Genomic DNA, 27899 nt, shown 5'->3' on the forward strand with positions numbered 1-27899 from the left:
TGGTAAAATAATCCAATGTGTGAAGCCTTTTTTTGACAAGTCTGAAGTTGTTCATCAAGCAAAAACGCAGGAAATTATTAATATCGGGTTTTATTGACATATTTTAGGTACAATAAATATATCTACATGTTCACATTTCAAACATGGAAATACATGTAAAAAAACTTGTACAAGAGATCATCTTTGTGTTTCCATTTTTACAGTCACTCAAACAGGTACGACAAAGATCTCTTATGCACGTGGAGGATTTGGTATAGTCCAGTATTACACTCAAGCAATCAGCAGTGCACACCTTGTGCAGATGATGCTGTAGAAAACATGAGGCAGACGCACTCCCCGTGCAGTCAGCATGATACAGTCGGCTGCTGAATTTATATCCTGAACTGCTAATAAACAAACTCTGCAATCCAGATTAGAGCAGTACATTTGGAATGATTCTCAAAACACCCAGATACAGATATATATGTGTGTGTATATATATATATTTATATACACTGCTTAGGACTTTACAGGTTAGGAAGGATCACATTCAGTAATAGTAATAGGAGGTAGAATCGTGTCGACAGTGTTGGTATTTCTACGTGGCAATAACAAAAAGTGCTATTACTATCACTGAATTCAAGAACAGAGCTCCTGAAAAAGTGAAAAGGATAAAACAGTTGTTAATCCTGTTCAGCCTGGCTAAATGCTCATGCATGTAAAGGAAATGTCTACATTCCCCAGCATGGGTAAAACTGCAAAGCAAGAGTGTTAAGTGGTGCTTCTCCAGTGCTCGGGATGGGCAGCATGGCCTAAGGGGTGATACCTGTATCAAAGCAACCTCAACTTCAGGCACCAGAGTCTGCAAAGAAATTATGGTAGGGTGGATTTCAGGGCAGGACATCTTGGGTTCAAATACCCTCAAAAGAGCTGGAAGAACAGAAAACAGAGCAAAAGACTGAATGCAATGCACTCAGGAAAAAAATCGGAGAGATGAACAGGGAGTGAGAAGGGCAGGAACATAAGGACACAAATGGAAAAAGAAAAATGGGGGCAAATGAGATGAAAATGAGAAAAAGCATAGAAGAGAGGCAAAGGGTACCACAGGAAAAAAGAAAGCTGACTTAATCCAAGGGTTCCTTTATAAATAAAATTATATGCAATTGTACAGAAGGTCAGCTGTGAATAAATAAGTGTTAGCATCTGGTCTCTGCTGGATCTGTAAGTAAAAAATGTCTATTAATTAGAAGTTAAACTGCTGAAAGAAGTTTCATCATCTGAAAAAGAAAACCTGCAAACAAATGGTTTTGTTATTCTCAAAACAGATAAAACTGTAAAGTTCCAAGCTCAGCCTGACAGACACTAGGAAAAAATACCATGCATATTAAAATCCATTAGATACACACAAAGAAAATCCTGAACAAACAGAACATCAATAAAGCAGTGTCTGAAACTGTGATCTTCCATGTGACTACACACAACATGGCAATACAGCTACATTTAACTGTACACAGGTTCTTTTACAAAAGTATTTTTAATCTGCAATACTGTTTCAAGTTTAGATGGTAAAAACCACTGAACACAAGTGCTGTTACATAAAATAAAAGCAGTGTAACCTGTTGAAAAACGGTATCTATAAAGCCCATTTCCAGTTAGTTAGAAAAATCAGTGCATCCAACCAAGAAAGCAGAGAGCAACACAGGCACCTAAAAGACCCCGTGAGATTAACTTTCCCCTCGAGGTTTTCTTTAGTGCAATAAGGACCACACTTTCCACCAAAATAAGCAGAGAAGTAGAAAAGGGAGTTTGTTTGTTTGGAATTAAAAAACCCAACCCTGTCAAAAGCAGCATTATAAAGAACAAAATGATCCTTCCCAACCATATGATACCAGAAGTTGGCATACGCAAGGATCCAATATGAATCTGGTTTTGTACACAAGCCCCTGTGCTTATGTGGACAGTAAATTATCTCCATGTTTAAAAATCAGGTTACAAAAAAACCTTACAGAAAATCCTTAGGATTTGATACTAATTTATGATAAAATACTTTCAAGTATTATGTTTATGAATTAATTAGAGGACAAGGCATGATTTAAGGTAACATTGAAACAAAAGCTCTATGTTACCCTAAATGACCTTTATAATACAGCTAACTTTCTGCAATCTGTTCAGGATTTGTTTCCTTTACATTTAATTTCTCACCTATCATGATGTTAAAAAAAGAAACGAAAACAAAAGCACAAAAAAAATGCATTAAAAAAAGGTTTATGTCTCTCTGAACAAAAAATGCCTTTTTTGACAGTGAACAGGTGACGTTAGATTTCTACCCTCAAGTACCTCGACTGGCATCACAGACACAGTACTACACAAAGGACAGGAAAAGCACAATACTATGCCAGAGGACAAATCCAGGGTATCTCCCAAGCAGACCAAAAAAAACCAAACAAAAAAACCAAAAAACAAAACAAAACAAAACAAAAAACCAAAACAAAAAAAAACCACCAAAAAACAAACAAACAAAAAAAAACATGACAAAAAAATTCTCAAAAGGAGAAACCCCAGAGCCTCCCACCCCCTCTCACCCCAGCTACAAGGGTGACACAGCCACACACACATACAGCCACGCAGTTAATGAGTGCAAACGGCAGCAAGTGCCTGCAGCAGCTTCCAGGGAAACTGCATCATTTCAAGCTACACAGATAAAAGATACTATGTTTAAAAAAAGATAAAAAATATAGCACCAAGTAAAAGGTTTTTTTTCCTCATCCCCAGTAGCTGATGTTCAAAAAAAACCCCAAACTTTGAGGACCTGCAAGGTTACTCTGAAATAACCTTCAGTTTTACTCTCATCTGTGTCCTTGCAGTGGAAACCTAACATTAGTGAATTAAAATGCTCAGTCTGCTTAGCATTTTAAAGGCTAGAAGGACTTCTTGACAGAAATTCAGAAACCTGAAGCAAATCTTCAGATTTAAATGGGGGGGATAAACTAGATATCCAAGGATACCATGCAGAGGGAGTGTCTGTATGCACTCCTCCTTCCCAAAGTCACACTGGGGATATGTGTGGGCTGAGGACAGCATCCCTCTGGCTGTGGAAATGCTACAGACCTGTCCTTGTCCCTCTGCCTGCAGCAAGGACCCTGAGCGTCCCCAGCACCACACCACAGGCTGGTGTGGCACTGATAAGGTGTGGCACTGATAAGGTGTGGCACTGACAGCACTGTGATGCACCAGCGTGCCACCAACCTGGCCAACATGTGAAACCCAAACTGTGAAACCAAAACAGCCCCAACTTTTGAGGACAGTATTACACCACAGACTCAATTTGTACCTGCAAACAGCACAATGGAACAAACCCAGAGAGACCCTGTGCCTTGGTCTGACAGTGTTTCCCCTCAGAAGTTAAAGGACAGAGGTGTTTTAGGTTTTTTTTTAATAAAAAAAAAAAAAAAGTAGAACATTCAACTAAAATACCACAGATCATATGGGTACTACAATATTTTAGTCAAGGTAAAATATGAATAGTTATAAAGTGAATTTTCCAGTGGTACAAGATGTAAATGAAATAATTTGGAAAAAAAAAAAAAAAGCTGACTTCATAGACTTCATACAACCACCTACTGGAGTTGCCTATTTAAATAATTATAAAATTATGCTAATAAAAACTGAACAAATAATACACAGATCAGGATATATGTATTGACTTACTAGCATCTTTATAAAAATTTGAAGATATACACAAAAACACATCAACATTTATGGAACCATATCCATTTAAATTTAGATAAGACAACACAAAAAAATAACAAATAGCTAAGATGTGGTTGACTGTAAGCACTTTGAGTAGCATTTTAATTTTAAAAGGTCAATATTTACATACTACATTAAATGCCTTCTCTTTTTTTTTTTTTCATTATGCATCGTATTGTGAATTCACTACAAAGAAAGAACAAGATAATGGTTGCAACAGATCTTCCAAGAAAGTTAACTTAAAATGCTCAGATTTAACTCTGTGCTGGAAGAGAACACATCAAGAACACGTCTGTCTAGCTTTACCTCTATTTCCTTTGGGTTTTTTTGGGAGGAGACAACAAATGGATCTAAAGGAGCTGTATCATCCAAACTGATCAATGCCAAGAGATCCACTTTAAGTTAGGATTTGAGAAGTAAGACAACACAAACATTTGAAAAAATGACTCACCTAACTGCTAGTTTTGCTACTGAGTTTTTTAGGACATTAGAGAGATATGGTGACAACACAGGGTGTGAGTATGTATGTATGTGTATAATAAAACAAATATAGACATACATACATATGGTAGGTTTACATGTAGGAAGGTACCCAGATACTGCAGTAGGCAGCTGAATTAATCCCCAGCAATCCACCCATACCCTCTCTATGCACAAGCATAAATCTCCTGCAACTGCTGTTAAAGAGGACGCATCTACTCATTAAACAGGCACTGCTCACGTCACTCCTTCATTTAAATAGATATGAGGCCATTTCGTGTCTTTATTCCAAAGCCACACATTTGTCTCTAAAAAAAAAAAAGTTTAAAAACCCAACTGAATAAAAATTTTTAAAACTTAAGTTGGCTGAACCTCAGGCTCTTTGGGATGGATTCAAAACCCAAAGCAGGAGTGTTTCTACAAACTTCTTTGACTTTTGAATCAAACCCATATTCTTAGGCTCCAAGAAACCCTCTAACCCCAATAATGTTTGCTTCTGACAGGACAGCTGATCAACTGCAGATGTTCCTACTGCTGAACTCAGCTGCTGGCCTGTCTGGCGTTTGCATCTATCCCAGATTTCCAGGCACGCACTACTATAACTCCACTCTGAGATGTCTCCTTGTCCTGCTCATTGCAGAGAAGCTGCTCCCTAACAGTGGCATGAGCAACTGTTTAATGCCTTGTTTTAAAGATCAGCAGTTATTTCTTAAGAATAAAAGTGACATAACCTGAGGAGGCAGCATAGGGGTCCCAGAGCTAATGGTGTGAGGAGCTAAACAGCCTGGGGCTGATCACTCTGCAGGTCTTTGGGGTTGGTCCCACTGGGCACCTCCTACCTGCAGCTCATGCTCTGTCCTGGGCTTGGCTCTACCCTGAAGCCCTAACAGCTCTTCATGTACAGCAACTGTGGCTGTCATTAAACATTATGCATGAATTATACAGGTGGGTGTAAACCCCACCTCCATGAAAAGGTTCTCATTCTGTTACTGTGTCTTGTCACTAAGTTTTAATTGACTTAAAGAATATTTCCTAAGTACCATGTCATTCTACATTATTTCAATGAACAGAGAGCAGGTCTACCTAGAAGACTTTTGACAGTACTTATTCCCTTATTATTTTTGGTAACTTTTACTTAATTGAAAACCTGGACCAAAAGTGGAAGAAAGCCAATTAGGTATCTGTGCCATTAAATCATTAAAAAAAAAAAAAAAAAAGAAAGATACTATTAAAAAAAGGTATTATAAATTTGCTTAGCTCATGCCTTCCAGCTTGGCATGCCTATTTTGGACCCCATTTGCAGCTCTTGTATCTCATACCCACAGTGTTTTTCTGCAGTCACTCAGGTAACACACCTACATTTCTGCAAGTCTCCTCCTTCAAAAAGTAGGCAGAGCGCTTAAGAGTATTCCTAAAATAAAGCATGAAGCAAAACATCATGGTCCAAAAACTAAGGAAATGTTCATAAAAACTGGAATCCAATATAAAGATGACATTTTAATAAGTTTATTCAGAAGTAACTGAAAAAACTGTTACTTTGGCAACCCCGTCTGGATGGTTCTAACCAAAAGGAAATATTACTAATCTTACTTTGAATAAAATATAAGCTCCTTAATGTTTGCACGGCATTTTTGGGAACTGACACGTTCATCAGGAGATTCACAATGTCCTTATAGTCCTTTATGTATCAGGAACACCACATCAAAACAAGTCCCTTCAGTTATGTGTTTCTTACGGTACAGCATTAATGACAAAATAAATCTCAAAGAAAAAACCTGATCAAAATAAAGCATGAGGCAACCATGAAACACTAGCCCAGAAGAATTATCAGGAATGTACCACTCTTCCTGCATAACATTTTTGAAATGACCCACCAAATACTTCTTTTTTCCTTGCATCTGGCAGAGTTATTTAAAACAACCTAATTACAACTTGGAGTTCACTACCCCACAATGCTACTGAAGGGTGAAGATCCTTGTTTCTAAAAACCAAGGGAAAATACAGCAGTGTTATTCCTCCTACACAGGATTTTATGGAATAAGTGGAGTTGGAAAGAGAAAATGAAGTCTATGTTGGAATAGAAAAATGCACAGACTTATTTACAAAGAACAAAACTACAATTTTCCAGTGTCACCTCCAAAGCTTCTCAGCAAACTGCTATTCAGCGAAGCAGACCATGTTCAAATCTATGCAAGAATACCTTCTGTGCTCTCAGGTATACAATGCAACTAATTTGTTTAGAAAAATGAGTTTTCATTCAAATACCTTGCACTGAAGATAAGAGCAACCATTATCAAATATTCTTTGCTATTCTTTGAAAGTTTTTCAACTCTTTCGCTGTAACCGTTCCCTCTCAAGTCACTGCGGTCACACAGCAGGATCCTGAAGAACAATGTCTACATGCATCAAAAGCATTTTGAAAAAAAAAAAACCTCTATAATTCCATGTGGTTACAACAGAGTGTGAAGAAACTGAACAGAAATTCCACCTTTGCAGATCCTCTCGAATTCACCTCTCCTGGAGGTCACCTTGGTGCTTTCTGTAGTTCAACAGAGCAGTTACAGACTGGGCTGACAGGGCTCCCAACCTGATGGATTTTCCTCTGTGAGTCTGTAGCTCCACAGTACACTGAGGCCGGTGCAGGGGCTTCTCTCAGCAGACATCACTCCACAATCAGCGCCACGTTGATGTGGGACAGATCTATCATGTGCCTGTTAAAAGGTAAAAGAAAGTTAAACGCGGTGCTCAGATTGATTTAGGCATGGAGCTTCTATGAGGGTCACTAATCAACAGATGCTTGGTTGGATTAAAGAAACACTGAGCCAGAGGAGACTGATTTTATCTTCTGAAAGGAGGGAAGGAACCACGGCGGCAGCAATGCTTAATTATTTACCTGTGGAATTTCTGTTGAAATGCTAAAGCATGTGCTGGCTCCTTGAATTTTGCTATGGCTTTCCGTTGCTGAGGAAGCATCTGTAAACTCTGCAGAAACAAAATGCCAAAACATATTTTTAATATTCATTTCAAAATCCACTTCACAATAGTCCCTTATTTTGCATGAAATCGACTGAAATTTTGCTGTATTTCTTTATTCAGAAACATAATTCTGTTCTCTTATTTGTCTGCAATAAAAGATTTGACTGGTAACAGACTTCTGAGACTGCAGTCAGGGTCCCAGCTGATGGTGTTTGAGTTGGTGCTTTAAGCAAGTGTACCACCTGGAAAACCCAGACTACCACTTGTTAAGCAAAGGTGACAACTCTTCAATTCAATCCACACAGATGAGCCAAGCCCCACAGCCAAACTCCCACTAAGTAAGAAGCATTCAACTGGTCAGAGCTCAACTGCCCACACAAGCACCTGGAGTCATTTGCCTGATGTACATTAAGGGATCAGGGCTTTCCACAGGTTAAGCAGGGCAGAAACAGAAAAAAGTGGTAAGTTCTCTCAACTGCGTATCTTCACACTGCTTTTATAAAACAAGTGGCCAGCTTTTGGCAGACACCACCACAAAACCCCTCCACACAACACACATCTCCTCAGACAAGTCCAGCTGGCACGTGCCTTCCATACCATGAGAGCAGCAGTTCACAAAGCTTTAGCTATGACAAACCCCCTACATAGTACTGAGCTCTCCAAAACTACAGCACACCTCAGCCAGGACTCTGGAGAACTCATGTCCTTATTCCCTGCTTGCTGATTCCAGAGAGCAGTCCTGTGGCCTTGGTTAAGAGGTGTTATCACACTTATGAAGATTAAAGTTTATGCTTTGCATTAGCCCTTCAGTTATAATACAATAATTTTCTAAAAGACACTTGAGAAATGAAGGTGAAGCTTTACACATTAAATAGCTACATCCTCAAACAATCAGTGAGAACATCCAGCAAGTATTCAGCATCACAGAATACTCAGGATGGAAATATGATCCTGAAATCCTGCTGCCTGTGAAGACAGGCCAGAGATTTCAGAGTAATGAGGTTAAAACAGATCTGAAGGCTTCAATCAAAATTTCACAGTACCACAGTGATTCCAACATCTCACAGAAAGTTCTGGATGTTTAATAGCCTATGCTGCAGCACATTAAAGGCAGAATTGCTCTGATTCAGCTTCCAGTTTTCTTACAGCTTTGGATGCAGAATAAAGAATTATTAAGATTCTGCTTTTCTGAGTTTCTACTTAAAGGCAATACAGTTCTATACTGAGATTTTTATATATACATATATATATATATATATATACACACACACAGACAAATGCATGTATATGGACACTTTAAAACTTTTCTAGATTATGACCTCCTGATATGGATAAGTATAAGCATAATTCTTTGCTCCTGCATTTTGCCTGGAACTCAGCTGCATCCCCTTCACTTGGAAGATTCCAGCCCTCTCATGGTCAGTCTTCAGAATTTTAAACTTTGCCTTCAAAAATTCTGTTAAAAAAGCACCACAGATCTTTGGAGAAAGCAATGATTCCTTGGGAAACAACACACAACCCCACTCAATACATTTTGAGAGTGACACACTTTGGTATCTCTTAGTGAAAGAATTTTTAATCCCACTAATCTGTTCTCTGTTCATTCAATCTAATGGAGCATTTTAAGCAAGATGTCATATGTCTAGATGAAATTTGTTATTAAAATTATCTACTTCTTTTTTGAACACATAAGACTCTCTTGGTAAATGTGTATTTAACAAGAGCCATGACACCTGATAAGTCATGTTTCTTTGTATCTAAGTCTGACAATTCAGCTTTGCCACTTTCTGTAACTTACCTATCTGTGATTTTGAAGCAATTAATTTTGCACCTTCTAACTGACAGGAAACTTTCCTGTCTCCAGGAAAATCACAGATGTTTAGTATTTCCACCAGCCTGTGATTTCAAAGTGAAAGCTGAGTAAAAGTTAAAGGATTCAGCAAATCTGATAAGTATCAGCAGGTTAATTTGCATTTTATAGTTTTTGGAAAGCTGCTATGATGAAAAGGTATAGTTAAGTCACTGCAACTTCTCCATTTCTGAGCCAGTAGAAATAAGATTTAGCTTTCAAAAAAACCCACTCAGTGGATGATCTTTATTTCTTTTTAAATCAGAATGCTCTTGACACAGTTAAGCACGTTTTACCAATAAGAACGCAGTCACGCTGCAAAAAGCAGCGGTGAAAGACCCTGGATAAAGCTCAATTCACTTGCAGGTTTATCTGCAGGAATAAGTGACAGAGATGCTGAAGTTTGTGTTCTCCTCCCTTACTGATCTTTTTTATGATTCATAGAATTAGATCTTAACACATGTTATCTTGACACCACTTTGCTCGCTAAAAAAGAAAGAACCATGAACTAAATAAGTCTTATTACTGAGGACTATGCTTTGAAGACTAAAATTTAAACACAGCCCTTAAATAAGATTTGGGAAAAACAAACTTTAAGAGTTGACAACAAAGGTATCTCTGAATTACAACTAAAAACAAACAAAAAATGTTCTGTTCAAAGAAGTCAACACTTTTAATAAGAGAAAAACCTGTTTGAATCACCAAAAGGATGAATATTTCAGTGAACAGTTCAACAAGAGGAGCTGTACAAGATCCTAGGGATGCATCCTTCCAGCTGCACCCTGCATGTCCTGCTGCCAACTGATCCTCCCCACAATGTGAGGTCTCACTCCACTACCACAGCAGATTCTCCCAATGCTTTATTCTCCAGATCCCTGTTGTGACCAACTGAAGAAGAGAAGCTGCTTTTGGTGAATTTTTCCACAAGAACTGAGATATTATTGCATTAATATTCTTGAGAGGCTCAAAAGTAAAATTTGATTTTGCGGTTTATACAAGCATGATGATGAATTATTAACAAGTTTCTCAGATATTAGCATGTAAGAAATGGACTAAATGAAGACATTCTGGTGTAAGGCAGACTTATTAACTAAATTAGGCAAAGCACCTAAATATTATTATAGATAACTTATTTATATTTTCTTATGAATTAATAAGCTTATTGACTGACTAGTCTGGGTACTGTGCTCTTACACTCTATTACTGCTTTATTTTACAAAGCAAAAAAAAACCCCAAAGCAATCAAAACACTAAATTTTAATACTCAACTGCTTTGGCAACAAGGCATCAATTCTTGGGTAAGTTTACTGAAAAGCATCTTTATCAGATTTAATTTCACTGGTCAGTACAACTATGGAAACAAAAAACCAACCCACCTGATCCTTCACTGAACTGCTTAAACATAACCTATCACCCAGCCTGGGGAAAGGCAGCATCTTCCAAACTGCTGTACTTACACATGCCTAGATTTAAGGCTGAGAATTAAGGACTGAAAAACAAAGGATAAACTAATGTTGCACAAACAATACTGCTCCAGTGGGAAACTGCCTGAAAAAAAATTAATTTAAATGGGTTTAATCCAAATTCTCAGCCTCTGCTGTGCTCAGACTATGTCAGCAAAAATGATGCATGATCACTTCATGTTTTTTAAGGTATATGAGATACATACACTTTCTTTGGGCATAGATTAAAAAAAATCCCTTCTGGTTCTGTTTTAACAAAAGACAATTACTAAGCTAAGTTACTCTGAAGATGTGACCAGGTCCGAAATGCCACCATCTTTGTTGAGTTTTCAAACAAATCCTCATCTATCATGACTTGCATGTGTGAACATTATGCATCCAGCTAACACAGCTTTATTTATGTTCTGATTTTTGGGACAATACCTTCTTACTCACTTAACTGCTTAAGCCTTGAGCTTTATGTTTTAAGAACATTGATGATAAGGCACACAACACATTTACCACAGGTGCAGGGCCTGAGCTGCTGCCATCCCATCCTGAGCAGACAGGCTATTGGCTGGGCATAAAAATTAAGAGTTCCACTTCAGCAGAAACCTGAAGTGAAATTACTGCATACTCATTCCACTGGATTATTTCTGTCTTTTTGAATTTGGGGTGATTTGCAGTTTAGAGCTGACGCTACATTTGGATGATGTTAACAGCTATGGTCAGAAGAAAACATTCCTTGTGTACTCTGTGGTATTTTATTATCTCAAAATATTCAAGGCATTATCTCAAAGACTTACTCCATCAGCTTCTGCTTTTGTTGATTCCAAACAAACAAGCTAGGAAAATACATCCAAAAGTTAATTCATTTTGCAAATCTTAATCTTGTTACCTTGCTAGTTTAACTCACTTAAACTTCTTCATCCTTTTTGAATAATTTGGCAGATTTTTTTTTTCACTGATAACATGCAATAACCTCTCTCCCTTTTTGAAAACACATTATTATTTGAAAACACAGAGGCACAAACACCACTGGTGATGGGCTCAGCCTTGGCTGGTGGTGGGTCCATCCTGGAGCTGGTTGGCATTGGCTCAATCAGACACAGGGGAACCTTCAGGCAGCTTCTCACAGAAGCCACCCTTGTGAGAAGCTACAAAAACACAGCCATGCAAATCCAGTACATATTTCTCAAAAAGTAATTCAGTGTGTTGTTCTCAGACCTGAGGCAGCACCACACCCAACTAAGGACAGCTGCTCTCTCCTTTTCAAAGAACAAACACTCCTACAGCAATCCTTGGTCTGATGATCTCCACTGTAATGACAAAACACATGGTTCTGTGTTTCCCAAAGCACGACACTTCAACAGGAATTTGATCAGAGTGTGGTATTTTTCTGTGACCTACAGATTTTGAAAGGCCAGTGATGGGAGGCAGGGGAGGATGCAGCACTGCCTCTGGAGTCCAGCTGGTTCTAGTGAGCATCACTCTTCCTCCACAGGAGACTTCCCCATTGCCACACTGGGCAACACCAGAATCTCCTATCACGAGCCTAAACTGAAATACCACAATCCTCCCAAACGTCACAGCTCTGAGAAAACAACTTCATTCACATCTTCTCTTTAAGTAGACCTAGTCAGATGTTCACCAGAGGATGAAAACCTCTTCTGGGACCCACTCAGGTGGAAAGGATTGACAATACACACAATAACTTCCAAGGGATTTCAAATGACCGGTTACTTCACAGATTTGGCTGTACAGATCTACCATGCAGCACTTCCTGATAGCAGCCTGAGGTCACAGGTATTCTGAGCATGTTCCTGTGTGACTCTGGAGAACAGAGATTACATTCTGACATATTTCTAGCATTAAAAATAAAAAGCTAGTTTACAGTGAGGAAGAGTATTTTACATGGAAGGGATTTAGGAAGCACAGAGCTCATACTGATCTTGACTGTCTTCTTTTTCTGCTTAGGAACTGCCATGGGAAGGATGCAGATTTTAGGCTGAATGGAAAATTCAAGAAACTCAGTATTTCATAATCACACTTTTGACTGAGAGTTTGCTTACAAGCTGTTTTAAAACATACTATATAACTCAAAAGCTTAAAAAATAATCAGCAGCTCTGTCTTCTTCTACAACTGAACTACTACCAGTGACTGAAGCATGAATATCATAAAAGGACCATTCCCTCTGAATTTATTTCCTTAGGCCTGAAGATCTACACTGCCCTCAAACGTCTTCTCTATCCAAGCTCTGTAATTAAATTTGCACTTACTTGTACAATACTGAAATAGCCAGTATGATCATAGCAGCACATTAATCTCTAGTAAAGTTTCACTGCAAAACCAAGGGGCCTTGAGACAAACAGCAGGACATCCTCAAGTACAGAGCAAGAGACTGTTTGCAGAACGCAAACACCTTTGACACCAAAGCTCTCAGAGGTTACACAGAGAGTAACAGAGCACTGGGAGATGGAAACCAAGCAGGTAGGAATGAGACTGGAGCAAGCACTCATTTCAACTATTGGAGACACATGGGAAATGAAAGTTTCCTCCTTTACTTAATTTCTCTCACTGAACTCAATGTACTTCCCAGCAGACCACGCGTTCAGTTCACCAGTGGGTGTGGGATTAGGGATCACAGTTCATTTAAAGCTGCTAAAAAACAAGTCTATGCAGAAAGAAAGCAAACTTCCCCAGCCAACATCATCTCTAGTGTGTGATCCAAGCTGTTCTGCAACAAGTCAAACAGCAGCACAGCAGGCACTTTCTGAACAGAATGACCAGATTCTATTTTTTGTTCCCTCCCATCAATAAATGCAGACATGTTTTCATTGTCCTCACAGTCTCCTGATACCTGAAGCATCTTTCCTGGCAGTGACACTTCCCAGCCACTACCAGGAGGCACAGGGGCTGGGACAGAATGTATTTATTTCACCCTCAGCTGTTGCAAGCCCTCTTCCACCTTCTGTTCCTCCTTTCTACTTTTCTGACACCTTTGACTTCCTATTATTTGCCCTTAAAAGTACTCAGCTTTCTTTTTCCATATGCAAGGTGTCATGAGGGGAAAGGCTGTTCTGTCCCTGAGCTGGGCATCTGGCACTCCCACACAGCTCTACAGCAAGGCTGAACTGGACAGGCTCATGATGGAGCTGCTCTTCTTTTCCCCCAGCCCCAAGGATGGAGCAGGACTGGCCATATCTTCTCCCCTAGCTTCTGCCACAGCCGAAATTGCTTTCACAAGTAGAAAGCTCACAGTGGTCCCCTAGTCAGCCTGAGCACCTTATGAAAGAGGAGAACCTCCCTGCTGACCTGCAGGGCCACCCATGTTCTGGGTGTGCGCATCCATGGCAACTCCACCGATGCCTCAGTGGCCGCAGATAAATGCAGCAGCTGGGCATGCAGTCAGGGCAGGGGGCTGGCTGAGGCTGCCTTTGCACCAGCTGAGCACTAGGTAGCACTGTCACCCCAAGAAAGCCAAGCCGGGCACATGAGCATTGGAATTGCCTTTCCCTTCCCAGACCAGAAATGACCGTGTTAGCAGAGCAAAACCCTTATTTGTACAACTACTCAAAGCACACCTGCAATCCCAACAGTCTCCTCACCTCTGATATGCAACAGTGTATCTTCCCATTTTCTCTTTTTTTAAGCATCTGAATTTATAATCTTAAATCTTCACAAATACTGAGTTTTTGCACTGATGTTTTACGTTTGCATCAATTTGATGTAAGAAAACATGATTAAAGATGATGGAATACCTCCATAGAACAATTCCCTCAGTACTCAAATTATCTGGAGATCTAGAAAACAGTCTATTCTACCTGCCACCATCCCAAAAAAACTCAGTTCATCTGAGGGCGGCAATAACTAGCTGAACACAAATCTCTTTAGACAGTATAAACATTAAGCCTGGATTCAAGAGAAAAAAAAAACAAAAAGTGCTGTTTCTCATGACCTTTGCAACTTATTAGTAATCTACTTCACCAAGCGGTTCTGGATGGATGTGCATTGAATGTCACTGCTCCACCGCCATCCTCAGGAGGGTTTAGTTTGGTGATGTGCACAGAAAACTCCTGTACTTTCCAACACTTTGGAATACATAATTTTATTTATAACACATAATTATTTTAGGATCAGCAATGGAATTTCACTGCAAGTACATTATTTGCTTCTGAAAGCTCATCCTCTCTAGAAAGAGCATGGCAGCAAAGTATATGCTGGAAGGAAGCATTTCTGCTAATTTCATCATGTTTGAGTAGTAAAAGGCAGCTATAACAAAGGGGATGCTCCTGGAGCCCCAAAGATTTTCTTATATTCAATGTCTTGAGAATCTTAATAGTATTTTTTTTCCTTATGTTAATAACAGAGCACCTCCAGTGAAGCAGGGATGAGAATTAAAGAGTTTTCAGTGATTAGGCAACAGAAGGTATTTCAAAGGTTATACATGAGAAAAGAGAATTTTCTCCATTTCTAGGGTACGGGAAGGGAAAAATGCCAAATTTCCAACTTCAACTCTAAGTTTCCCTCATCCTGACTTATGCATGCCCAGTTGTTCCCAAACTGTGACTCACAGACACCTCAGTGAAAGCTGATGGCAAAGCTGGGAGCATCAAACATCATAAATTGAGGGAAGTTTTTAACTTCCCTTCCCAAGGTTTGTGCAAGGTACTTGTACCTCAAGAATGATACTGACAAGAAAGAGCTAAAAATAAAACCCCAAGCCTTTTGGACACAAAGTAATCTCTTCTTCCCTGTTAACTCCATTGATAGATTATAGACTTTTCCCACAATTTAAAACTGTTCTGCCAGCAAAGATTCACTTTCTGAGGAAAGACACACAGGATGATCACACTGAAACAAATTCAGGATATTTGGAACAAAGAGCTGGTGTGGGATCGGTTGCTTTACAGATGCCCCAGCATGGAAAGTGAAGATTAGGCAGAGGTCCTCTACCAGGTAGAAAAAGTGCTTGTGGTCTGTTCTTCTTGTAAAAGAGCAAGGAGATCCTTGGATTTCTTTCTCCTCTCTGGGAGCTCTGTCTCAGCCACTCCCACGTTCAAATCTTGACTGTAGCAGAAATTGATACACGAGATACTTGGATTTCTGAGCTGTGTCTGCATGCTGCTTTAAAGCAAGGTGCTTGTTTAACATCAGAGGGCTGTGTCCCAGAGTTTGTGAATCCTTACCTTTAACCAGGCATTGGGGGTTGGATATCTGTCATTTCAAGACACTATCTAGGCATGAAGAGAACTCCCTAAGTTTTGATTCAGATTTAAATTTCCTTTAGAATTGCAAAAAATAAGCATGACTTCAACAAACTTATTTCCCTTGGAGACAAATAAAATGAAAAGTCTTGATCTCAAAAGAGTTCAGATCCTTAAGGAAAATTTTTGTGACTATAGTCAACAGCTGAAGACAGGATATTCTATATCTTAAAGACTGAGTCAGATAGAACTGACTCTCCTTTCCTCCTCTTACTGTTTCTTCAGCTCCACCACAAACCAGCTAAAAACCTGGGCATCTTGGCCTAATTACAACAAAAGAAGCTAGAATTTCACACCTTGCTATTTTCTCACAACTGCCATCTCCCCACATCCCTCCTACTTCAGTCCATCAAGCTGCAACACTTCATCTTAGAGGACCAGAGCTCTGCAGTACCCAAGAACTGTTTGCTGTGGTCCATGCCACCCACACACACTGTCCTCACACAGGAACCCCCAAAGCCTGCAGGGAAAGCAGCCACAACTGGGCTCTCTTCAGCAGCTCACTTCAGCACCCTTCCCTGCAGAATCCCTCACATGAAACACATATTAAAGGAAGAATGAGGAAATAATTGAGTCTCCCTTTGCTATCAGAGCCTCCCGACCCTCCCAGCTGCAGGGGATTTTGTGCAGCACTAAGCACAAACAAGAGTTAAAAAATTAATTTACAGCCAGGAGAAAATCCACTTTTGTACTTCAGGATATTGACCTCTTTGAAAATCTAGCACCACCAGTACAAAACTAATTGCTGTTGACAGCAACAATGTAGATTTTCAAACATTCTGTTTTCCATTCTTGTCCTCCAAGTCACTTAAAATTGTTATTGCACCTTCCTCATTTGGTGCATTAACACTTCTCAGGGTATCATTAAAAAACAAAATCAAAAACCTTAAGTATTACAGATGGTGGAACCAGTCTCTTTTTCTTCCTACAAAAGCATCACTTTTTTCCTGCATATCTCACCATTCAGACTTTTGAAACATCATTTAGTCTCAAACAAGCCTGGAAATTTCTAGCTTTCTACAAGTCAGACTTGAAATTCAAGTGCAAAATTAGCACAAGAACGTTCTGCATCATTAGCTAAATTCAAGCATCTTGTTCAAGTACTACTTCTAGATTTCTTGTAAGGAAAATGGATGATGATTCAGAAAGCACAATTTCCAAAGGTACAGTTGATGTTGCTGCAAGAATACAAGTTCTGGAGGGCACAGATATGCATCAAATCCCACTAGAAAATTAGTCATTGTTTTTTCTCCTGTAAGTACATGCTTCTAAAGGTCTGTGACACTGAATTGAGAGACCAGGGTTTGGAGTCTGCTATGAAACAGCAAGTACTGAATAAATTTTTTAGCACATTCTCTGTAACTTCTCTCAATGGTGAGATTTCCTTGCAGGGTTTCTGTTAATCTCCTTCTAATATTCTCATGCAAGATTCAGCAAATAAACACTGAACAAATGTACTTTGGAAATGCATGAATAATTTCCTAGAGTACTACAGAACACAAAGGCACAAAGTATTTTGTGAGGGTAGTTTTGCTTTTTCAAACAAATTAAACCTCTCTGAATTGATGACGTAAATAATTCAGCATTATTCCATTTACTAAATTAGGAGTAAGTGAGGCAGAGTGTTCATTTTTAGGAGAGCAGTTTGTTTTGCAACAGAGAGATGATCCTAGTAATAAAGAAGTCTCACAGAACACCTCCAATTCATGCATTGCACTTGTCTGAAAATGTTGTTCCTGTCAAAAGGAAAAAAAATTTCTCACCTGTATTTTTCATTATTCATTGACTGATATTTTTAAATGCAGTAACAATAAGTCAGACAGGGCCTCCTAAGCTTTTCACTGCTTTGAAAACCTCCTGCTTTCCTCAAGTCATTTAACTGACACATCAGTTCCAGGAGGCAGTTTGTGAACAGAAGTTGCACAGCAGATAAAACAGTGTGTGCATGTCATAACCTTGCCCACAGGCCCCTACCGAAGAGAACCTTCTCAGAAATAAAGGATCAATAAAATACTCCAAAGAAGACTGTGTTTTACTCTGAAAAAGTAGAGGATGCTACAAAATATAAAATGTCCACTGGGTCATTAGGTGCTTGTACCCCAGGACTGCAGCGACGGGAAAAGGTAAAAGTCAAAAAGGAGAGTAGGTGCAAGTCAACAATAAACAAAGAGAGCACCCAAAATACATTTGCTTTGATATGACCATCTGGCTTTAACAACCTCACAGAATGGACAGGCTTGTTTTGCTTACAAAAATACCAGAGATAGCACAGGAACTCCAAAATGAAGGAGAATGTTGCAGCAGGAATGTGGTGATTAGCAAAATCCTACTGTGCCTCCTGTGCTGCAATATCATCATGTGCTTGTCTTTGCTACCAGGTGTAGCTTCTGTGGGTGGGGGTGCCTTCAAACATAAATTACCAATAAATACACATTGTATTTAGTGTCAGGGAATTAACTGAGCTTTCTGGAATGAAAGCCTTTTGGCACAAAAATGATAAACCAAGGTTGACCTACCTGAATGGGTCCCACTGACATCAGCAGGTTTTTCAGTTGGACATCAGTAGTTGATGAAGAAAGCCCTTCAACTGACACAATACAGGGCTGAGGTTTGCACTCCACCACTCGCAGGTTCTGTTTATTTGGCATCAAGCGTCCTCGGCCCATCTGGCCTGCTACTCCTCTGCCTCTGCCGTGCATAATGACCTGCCAACAACAAAAGTAACAGTATTTTGATTTACTTACCCACTGACTCTGCTTGCTGCACTTGACAGAGGATACAAAAGTTGGCTATTTACTTGAAGACTTGATTAAAGTTCACAGTAATTTAAAACAGCTTGTTGATGTTTCCAATCTGAAAGGCCACTTTCTAACACATTCATTCACTGCTTATGCAAACGTCTTTTAGCAAGATAACAAGTTATATATTGAGTTATATATACTATATTCATCCTAGAAGCCTCAGCTCTAGCACAGATTGATCAATCAAGCAGTGGAGGATCTCAGACAAAAATATAGAACCTAGTTTTAAACAGTGATCACATCAGCAGCATGTGTTCAGCTCCCACATTTTGAGTATGGACAAAAAACCCAACAGGTGATCCCTCTACTTCTTCTATTATTAACCCATAGTTAAATTTAATGTACTCACAAGATCAGCAAAGTGCTCAAAGCACCTTCAATCTCTACTGCTACCAATTCTTGATCTGTTACCAGAATGAAGATTTATTTGCATAAGGCTAAGTAACTTTAAAATAACTTTTTTCTAAGTTCCTCTCCCCTGTACTCTGGAGCAGGAAATGCATGGATTTAACTCTTGCAAATTAAATGGTGAACAGTCAGAGAGTAGAAAAATAACAATGAAACAGAGTAACAAACATTAAACAGAATTAACATTTAACACTGAGTCAACATTCAACAGTTTCTTGATTCCTACTTGGAAGGCCTATGATGGGTAAAAACTTTTCAACATCAGCAACAGAACTTTATCCTTGTATGAAGCAGGGAGATTATGGCCAACAGTTGAAAACCAAGAACTAACTTAAAAGCCAAAATGCCAGCTACTTTCAAGGAGTGTGCCAGCTTGCAAATGCAGAGAAGGCACACACCGCTGCCACCCTGAGACTTCCCTGCCTCCTATCAGTGCAAAAATCAAGTTACAAGATCACCAACTGTTTTGAGTGATACCAGCTTTGGGGATCCAGCAAAGAGCATCCTGAAACAGTTACTGTGTGCTCCTACATATGCAGGAAACAGCCAAAATAAAATCTTAAGCACAACTTCAGAAAACCATTTGGTTTTAAAGCCAGAAAGCACGTTGGTTACCATCTCCTCCAGTAGCTGTCTCAGGACACGTGCACTTCCCCAGGGAGTGCTGAGCTGGCCAGAACATCAGCAGATGACGCAACCTAGAGGCACTGCCAGTCTGTGCTGGGTACAAACAAGTCTCTCTAGATTAAAATCTTTATATGCAATTATGCATCTCCTGGGTCATACAGTCCTGCACTAGCAACTGACAAACAGAATGCCGGTTATTAATAGAGCAACACAGCTAGACAGTGAAACTTCTAGCAGCAATACGCATCTAAAAATCACCTTTTTAGGTTGATGGATTCCCTGGATGTTTTTGACTCCTTGAGGAGCTGGTGAATGGATCTGTGCCTGCTGCTGCTGCTGTTGGTGCTGCTGCATTCCCTTTGTCAATGTGACCTTCCGCACTGGCTGCTGTTTCGGCTCCGGGGGTTGTTGAGGCCGCTGGGGTTGGCCCTCTGGGTGAAAAAAGCCAGCATCCTCTCCCCCCTGCTGAAATCAACAACACAACAGCGGCTCAGTGTCCAGGCACTGCACACCTTTGCCCTGAGCTGACTCCTGCCACATTCCTGCTCATTCACAGAGTGTCCAGGGCTTTGCCTGCTAAAGCAAACTGGTGGCTGTGGCAGGCACGTGCAAATGCTCAGCCTGGAAATTGCACTTCAGCCTAAAATAAATCCGTGCTATCTGAAGAAGAGTTCACTTTGTTCAGGCTTTATTATAATTACAATGGTCAATCATGTCTTTTCATATACAAAGCAACAAGATGTTTTCACTTCTCTTTCCAAATCATTCTTCCTTCCAGGTTACATGTGAACTATGGTGTGTGTTATATTTTTATTACTTTTTTTTTAATACAATGAGAGACATACACATTGCAGAAGGAGGAGCAAAGAACTGTGGAGGCTGGAAGAATTAGGAAAATGCTCTGCTCATCTTTAAACCTCCAACCTCCCTTTAGTTAAAAACTGATATTTATTTTGAAGTGCATACTCATTCTACCAACTTCTATACCGGCAGCTTTTTAAGCAGTCCCTTTCGTCAGACACTGTCTGTACTTGGAACAGTTCCTCAAGGTGTTTTTTTTGTTTGCCTTACAAAGCCCTTATTATATAGATTTGTAATCAGAAACACAGTGAAACACCATCTCAGTGTCTCTCTCATCCAAGATAACTCTTGCCATAACATCTCTTGGTGCAATCAGGCACAGTAAAACCATGAGCTTAAAGCACTGAAATTATTCCCTTCCACTGCCTCTACTCAACAGTTCGTTTTTTTTCCTAGAAACAGGTGATTCTTGAATTTGTGTCTGCCTGTCCAGATTAGGACAATCACTGAAAATTCCATGGAGCATGAACCAGCAGAGTCCGACAAAAGATCAGGTACTTCTGCATCCATGACATGCATTGTATTACTGCATGGTTTCAACAGCGGCACCTATACCTTGACAGGACTTCAACCTTAGACCTCAAATACTAGTGAACACTTCATCTGCAGAGGGAAGGCTTTGACTAACTCCCTAAAAAACTTCTGGTAACCTCACAGAAGCCCTCAAATAGAATGCGTTTCTAAGGGAAAAAAGTAAAATATTATGGAAGCACTTTTATTTACACAGGGTTTTCTTTTCCCCTTCCCTTAAATATTCACAAGCCAAAATTCCTTTTGCATCTGTAACACATCACAAACCAGAGGGTTTCATACTAACTGGCACATTTTTTGTGGATAAGGAGACAAAACACAGGGGTGCAGAAGGAACAGACTTACGGTCTAACAGCAAGATAGTTTTAATTGAGAATACAAATTACTACCTCTCTCCATTAAAGAAAAGCAAAAGAAATACCTAGTTAGGACTGGTTACTAAGCCTCAGCTAAGAAACAGTCTGTGGTATCTAGGCTTGCAAGTTCAGTAGGTCAGAATTTACACCTCTAAATCAAGGCCTCTGCACTACAAAGTATATGCAGGCTACAACTTCTCAAGAACTCAAGTACTTAAATCCCAGACAAACGAGCTTCAAACCTCCTTGCACTACAACTCAAAAGCACAATCTGTCACAGGGAAAATCCTAAAGCTCACCATGGCATTTGTCCACAGTGTCCAAAACAAGAAAGCAACAGAAATGTGCATCTGTCTTTTCCACCTCTTATCACAAATAGGTTGTAGGCACCAAGTTTTCATGGAAAGTTTTGTATTTAGACCTTTGAGAGCAGCAATTAGTGAGAAATTACAAACCTTTCCCTTTGGTTTCCCTTCAATTTGTATTCAAAAATACAAAAGCAAAAGCACTCCTGAAAAACCCAAACATATGCACAAAACCTTACCAGCATTAAGTCCTACTTTTAATATTAGTTCTGATATCAACATCACCATAGGCTCTATGCCTTGATCAGATAATTTCTTTTATTCAACCCTACAGCAGCTGGAAGATGATGAAACTAAAAGAAACAAAAAAATTTTAGGAGGAATTTAAATGCAATAACTGGGAGTAAAAATCTAATTTCTGCTAAATGCCTGCTGTGAGAATCACAAATATTTGCAACCATTTCTTTCCAAACCAAAACATGATCCCAGCACATTGGAAGAGCATCTGAGAGCAAAGCCCTCAGGTATAAAACACACCCAACATGCTCATTACTGAAACTTCAAAAGCAAACAATCATTTCACATAAAAGTCTAGGATGGCCAACAACCACCCAATATTTAACTACCAAGCTCAATTATCACCAAATAAAACTGTATAAACTGAACAGAGGACTATAACAGAGTCAAAGGCATTAGCACACCACATTGGTTTGCACTGATGACAAATCTGATGGGGTTTTGTTCCCTGCTGGGGTCTCAAATGCCACCACTGGTTTTTGCTGCTACCAAGATGCTTCTGCAAGTCTGAAAAGGTGGAAAGCCTTTTCTGGCCTTTTTTTAAATGAATTGATCCATTTCAGAAATAAGAAAACCTACAGAAAACAATAAAGAATGGCAATGGAACAAATTTTGCTTGATCCTGCAAAAAGAAGTTAAGGAAAAGCAACTGGATCAACCCCTTCTTTTACATTACTGCTCTGAATGTTTACTGGTTTTGAGACAAGTCAAAGAGGGGAAGCAGAGACAAAACTGCAGCACTGGTTCTCCAGAGAGGTCCGTGAGTCAGACATGGTGCCTCAGGCCCAAGAGAGCTGAGCAAGTCAGCAAGACATTAGTTCCTGTTCCAGGCAGTCTGGCTTCAACTGAAGATAAAAACCTGGTGGTTTTCTTAAGAATTAAAAACCAAATGTGACTGTTAAGTGACATGTGCCAACAAGCAAAACGACCCAGAAGAAGCATTTCAGCAGTAAATTCCTTTTTCACTGGTTAAAGACATGACAGTGCAAGGACAAACACTGTCCAAGCCAAAATGAACAACCTGTGTAGTACCATGTAGTGGTGAATTACTCTCACCACCACCATCATTCTTTAAACTTCTATGCAAGACAACAACAAGTGGCTTTTCCAGGTACAACAATGAAGAACCAAGTCAAGCAAAACACCTGAAAAGAGCTTTTTAACTTCTGGACTTAAAGCTACAAAAGCTCAGAACGTTATGGACAGGTCACACGCCCATAGGAGTACACTGGGATTTTGGAAAGGACAAACAATTGCACAGATGACTGTACATATGCTGTAACCTGATGTTCCCTCATGAGCTGTACAAGAAGCTGGCACCAAAACACACAGCAAATTACAGACAAGCAGGTAAGTCCACTAAAGCTGTACTGCAGTAGCTACCCCAAATGACATCTAAATCACAGAAGCTAAATTACTAACATCTCTTCTACTGAAAATGTCTCAGGTCTAGCTCATCTTAAATCAATTTTTGCTTTACCTAAAGACAATTTCTGTATTGTTATTTTTCACCAGCTTACATTGTTGCCTTACCCAGATTTAAATATGCAGCAACAGAGGGAGGTATTAAAGTTTTAAGCCTTCTCATGTCAAAATACATTTTCTTTCCCAGAGTCTTTCACAATGTACAGGGCTGCACTAAATTTTTCAGAGATGTATCTATTCATCAGCATGGCCTGTCTCACACAATTTGATGTACTAAATGCTGAGCCCATGTAGAAAGCCTTAGTTGACCACAGAGACCTGGGATTTATTGATACAAGCTCTGATTTTATACTTCAAATTTCCTCTAAAGTCCTGAGTAGAAAATAAATTTTCATTCTTTGTCTGCAAATCAATGAAGGAAGAATGTTTTCCTCTTATTGTCTACGCCTTAATTTATAGATTATAAGCCATCCAGAGTTTCGAGCTCCAAATTTCCAAGTTTCACAAAGGGTCTGCCTTCCTAAAATCTGGCCAGGAAAGGGTTCTCTTAAAAGAAAAAGAAATGTTTCTATTACTCAATTAAAGCCAGAATAATGAAAATTTGGGGTTTTTTGTGTTTTTTTTTTTTTGTTTTTGTTTTTTTTTTTTTTTGGTTTTTTTTTTGGGTTTGTTTTTTTTTTTTAAGTTGCAGTTCTGTTCAGGGGAAAGTATAAAAAGTATCTTTCAAATTTCAAGTACTGAAAGATTGTGAGCAGTGCACAAACAAGTTAATTTCAAATACTATATGTATAAAAACAAAGGTCAAAAGATTGAGGTAAAAGGATTTGATTTACATGGTGAATGTTTTTTAAACCTCTGCCCTGGAAGAATCTGCAGTTTGACCTGAAACTAGACTAACAAAAAGAACTGATGCCATTCAATGACCATGACTTTTAGAACCAATTCACTGATACCTATCAAGGCTATTTTTCATCAGCCTCTCACTATACAGATCTATATATAGTCAGTGTTGTGTTTTGAGCAACTTAGAAAGAATTCTGTCAAGTATGAGATCACAAATTCTAAAAGCAGAATTCTATGAAGGACTGCTTGAATTTAGCAAGCTGGAGCCTCTGTCATAATCATTATGACAGTTTTATGATGAAAATGAAGTTTATTTGCCACCAACATTAGCAGGACAAATTTATTTATAACAAATGCTTTAAAATGTACTGATAAAAATGCCTATTGATACTGTCAGAGCTGCTTGCAATTTGACAGATCAAATCTTATTTTCATTCTTAAACCCCATGAAGGAATGGTATCACCAACTTGCATTCTGTAGTGAGCAAATTGATTAATCCCCCTCTATAGAAATCTCAACTCTTGATTACACCTATCAGACGTTAAGCAGCATTATTCTAGAGTGACAACACTTGACAAATTCCCAAACCATTTTTCTCAGCCTTTGTGGCCCTGCTAGCTTGTATTAACCCTGATGAAAAATTAATTTTCCTTATCTTCTGCTAAACCCCAAAATCCAAATCCGCCAAACTGGCAACTCTTTCTGTAAAGGTATTATGAAAACCTCTAAAAGATTAATTGCATGTCTTCAGGTGACATTAAATTAATTTCTGTACTCGTGACAGACATTTGATACTCCGCACTGAGAGGACAGATAACATTGTCAGGATACACAGAAGGACAGTGGTGCAGTGTCCCAGGGCAGCCTCTTATGAATTCTCCTTTCGATAAGGCCATACTTCACTGTCATTGGCACTGTTAGTGATCTTGCAGCCCACAGACCTCACTGCACAGGTTTCTATTAACTACCACAATGCTGTGTCTATCCATGTAATCTTTGTAAAGCTAATTCAAAATCATCCAATAGCAAAGGGATGCGCATGCTGGATAAGGGAATAAATAAACTCTGGTTATTTGAGTAAAAGTAACACAGAGAAGCAAAACGTTGTCAGCTTTTCTGAGATGCATTACAACTCAAATTCTCTGTAGCACGATGAAGACTTAAATCTTGTAGGGAAATCTCAGTCCAAAACTGTACTGTAGTTGACTTCTTGTAAGAAAGGAGAAACCCCTCATCTGCTACCAATTTAAGTTAATATTTCTAGAAATTAGTACCTTTAAAGTATCACAGAAGGTGGGGGAGGAAAACATCCTTTTGGTTATTAAATTCATCTCTATTTGCAGGACAAGAGAAATTACTATTTCTGAGCTACATAGGTTTGCATAGGTAAACCTGTATTTTACTGACACTGCAAGTGACTGTAGTAAAACAGACATCTACAAAGACAGCTGTGATTCCCATGTAACAAAGAGAAAGAAATGAAAGGCAAAACCCACACAGAACAACAGTGACTTTCATCTAATATATAGGAGTACTTTTTCACTACAATTATCAGGAACATGTATTAGAAACAAACCCCTAATAATGAGCTATTTCTCTTTGACTGGTGCTCCAAATGTTTTACCACTTTGATACAGCTGGCTGACAGACTGGGGACCTGGGAATAGGAAGCCTAATCACTTGCCAAATATCCCACAACCGAGTGACATGACCAAACACTGCTTCTGAACAGTTGACGATCTGTTTTCAATATGTCAAATGCCAATGAGAAACACCTGGAGACCTTTTTTTTTCAGGCACTCTAGGACCTTTAAAATGCTTTTTTTTTCTTTTTTTTTTTTTTTTAAGAATAGCAGTAGTTAAGAAAACTGCTCTCCCACCAGTCTAGAAAATGCCACTCTATCAATAGACAACTCATCATTAACAACTGCTTCAAGACATATTAATGGCTAGTTTTGACTCAAAGTACACACAGCAATAAGCTACGCCAGACTACAAAAGGGATGAAAGAGCCAAATCATTCCCAGTTCACACCAGAGAAAAAAGACACACTCAGTTATTTTTCCCAGCCTAAAATTTCTGTATAGGCCAAACTTGACCCAAGCAAGAGCACCCAGACTAAGCAATAAATAAATATAATGCAGAAATAGTTCCCTTCCTGTGATAAAAAGACACTGCTACACTGCTTCAGTGAGCCATGATGTGATGAGCATCTTCTGTGCCTAATGGTGTATGAAAAGCCAGAACAGGAAGAAGAAAACGCCTTGCAGAAAAAGCAGCTAATTCCATTTAATCCCATGTACCAACACAATTCTTAACTGATGTATCTCCTCATCCACCTGAAAGGAGAACTAAGGCATGGAGAACTGGCTGAAGAGTCTCAGCCATATCCATGCTGCATGAAGTTTCACTGGGAGTGACAAAAGCACAGCTTGAATCAATGTTGAATCACAACTACATGGTTTTTAAACCACCCACCCGCTCATTATGAAAAGAAAATAATAAAAACTGTATGTCAAACTTAGAGCAAAATTAAGGTTCTGGAATGGACATGTCTAATACTCTTCGAAATACCTTCATTTTTATGTGTCCTCTGCAGATATACAACATAGATAAACAATGTTTTAAGCAAAATTTCCTGGTTCACTTTTCAGCTGCCTGTCTGAGAGGTTTTTGAAAAGGGAATTTTAGCAGAGACTGGACATGCAGCGAAAGACCAAGAGAAAAAGCTCCCGTTGGAAAATATCAGATACAAAACTTGTGATGGCCCAAAGCTCCAAGAGGAGCACTTCCCAGCTGGACACCAGCTATGGCACAGAAGGCCAGTACTGGATAGCAGAAACCTGTACAACTAAAGCTTCCCTTCTTGTGCTGTGTCTGGCCTTTCTACTTGCTAGTTCATGTTCCTTGAAGCTTAAAACTACTGGCAAATCAAATCCCTCTTGTCTCCTGCCTGAAGCTGCTGGTAAGCCTTAATAAAGACAACCCCCTCTCCCTCCCACCCCAAATGCTGACTCAAGAGCTAAACCTCTGCACTAAAGGCCTATTCCAAGTGGTCCAACTTCTCAGCAGAGGGATGTGACTTCTCAAAACATTGAACTCTACAACTCTGCAAGCTTGTCTCCCAGGCTAAGAGACTGCATTTTCATATGAAATCTGACTTTCTATTTGTAAAGTACTTTAGTGGTGTCATAGCTATCTATATCAGGAAACTGGGCTCCAAGATACTCTGTAACACCAAGATCCTACAGGTAGAATTCTGCACTGTAACATTTACCATGGCAGAGAAACTCTCCTTTGAGACTTAACAAGAGTGACAAGCAACAAACACTCTGCTTTCTGGGTGTTCAGGACCAAGCTGCACTCTTCTTCAACATGCAATTTAAAAGTCTCCCGAGGAAAAGGAAAAACCTGTTCTGCAGTCTACAATAGAAAATACTTTACTGCACTTTAAATCCATGTTATCCATAGCAAAGTCAGATTCAATTTAGGTAAATATCTCTTCCTCCTTTCACACATTTTATGAGAAGCCTATAAAACATATTATCTCTGTCTGGTTTGGCTGTTACCTTAATTCTCACTTTCTAAGTGTGCCCACACATGTCCCCTTATTTCCTTCTCCCAGTAATCGAGTATGTCCTAAAGAGTACAGCACAGCTCACCTCCTGACCCCAACTCATGAAATAAGAGACTCTGTCTC

General features: G+C 39.3%; 1 protein-coding gene and 1 long non-coding RNA gene across 5 annotated transcripts in view; one reads left to right on the top strand and one right to left on the bottom strand.

Annotated features, from left to right (window-relative positions):
* The first annotated feature begins 3032 nt into the window (after positions 1 to 3032).
* LOC137463436 (uncharacterized) lies at positions 3033 to 4174 on the top strand. Its single transcript, XR_010993920.1, has 2 exons — positions 3033 to 3150; positions 3183 to 4174. It is a non-coding gene; the product is annotated as an uncharacterized lncRNA (long non-coding RNA).
* The window catches only part of RBM33 (RNA binding motif protein 33), a 98839-nt gene continuing 74612 nt past the window's right edge, over positions 3673 to 27899 (bottom strand). For 2 of the 4 annotated variants that reach the window (XM_068174594.1, XM_068174609.1), the window contains exons 16-19: positions 19839 to 20045; positions 18261 to 18449; positions 7103 to 7191; positions 3673 to 6920 (exon numbers count right to left, since the gene is read on the bottom strand). In XM_068174594.1, coding sequence (XP_068030695.1) covers positions 6872 to 6920; positions 7103 to 7191; positions 18261 to 18449; positions 19839 to 20045 — 534 coding nt within the window. In that variant the 3' untranslated portion in view covers positions 3673 to 6871. The remainder of the gene's footprint in view (positions 6921 to 7102; positions 7192 to 18260; positions 18450 to 19838; positions 20046 to 27899) is intronic. The other 2 variants (XM_068174602.1, XM_068174616.1) reach the window with 2 other exon arrangements.

This window comes from Anomalospiza imberbis, chromosome 1 (genome assembly GCF_031753505.1).
Source record: "Anomalospiza imberbis isolate Cuckoo-Finch-1a 21T00152 chromosome 1, ASM3175350v1, whole genome shotgun sequence".
Classification (NCBI taxonomy): domain Eukaryota; kingdom Metazoa; phylum Chordata; class Aves; order Passeriformes; family Viduidae; genus Anomalospiza; species Anomalospiza imberbis.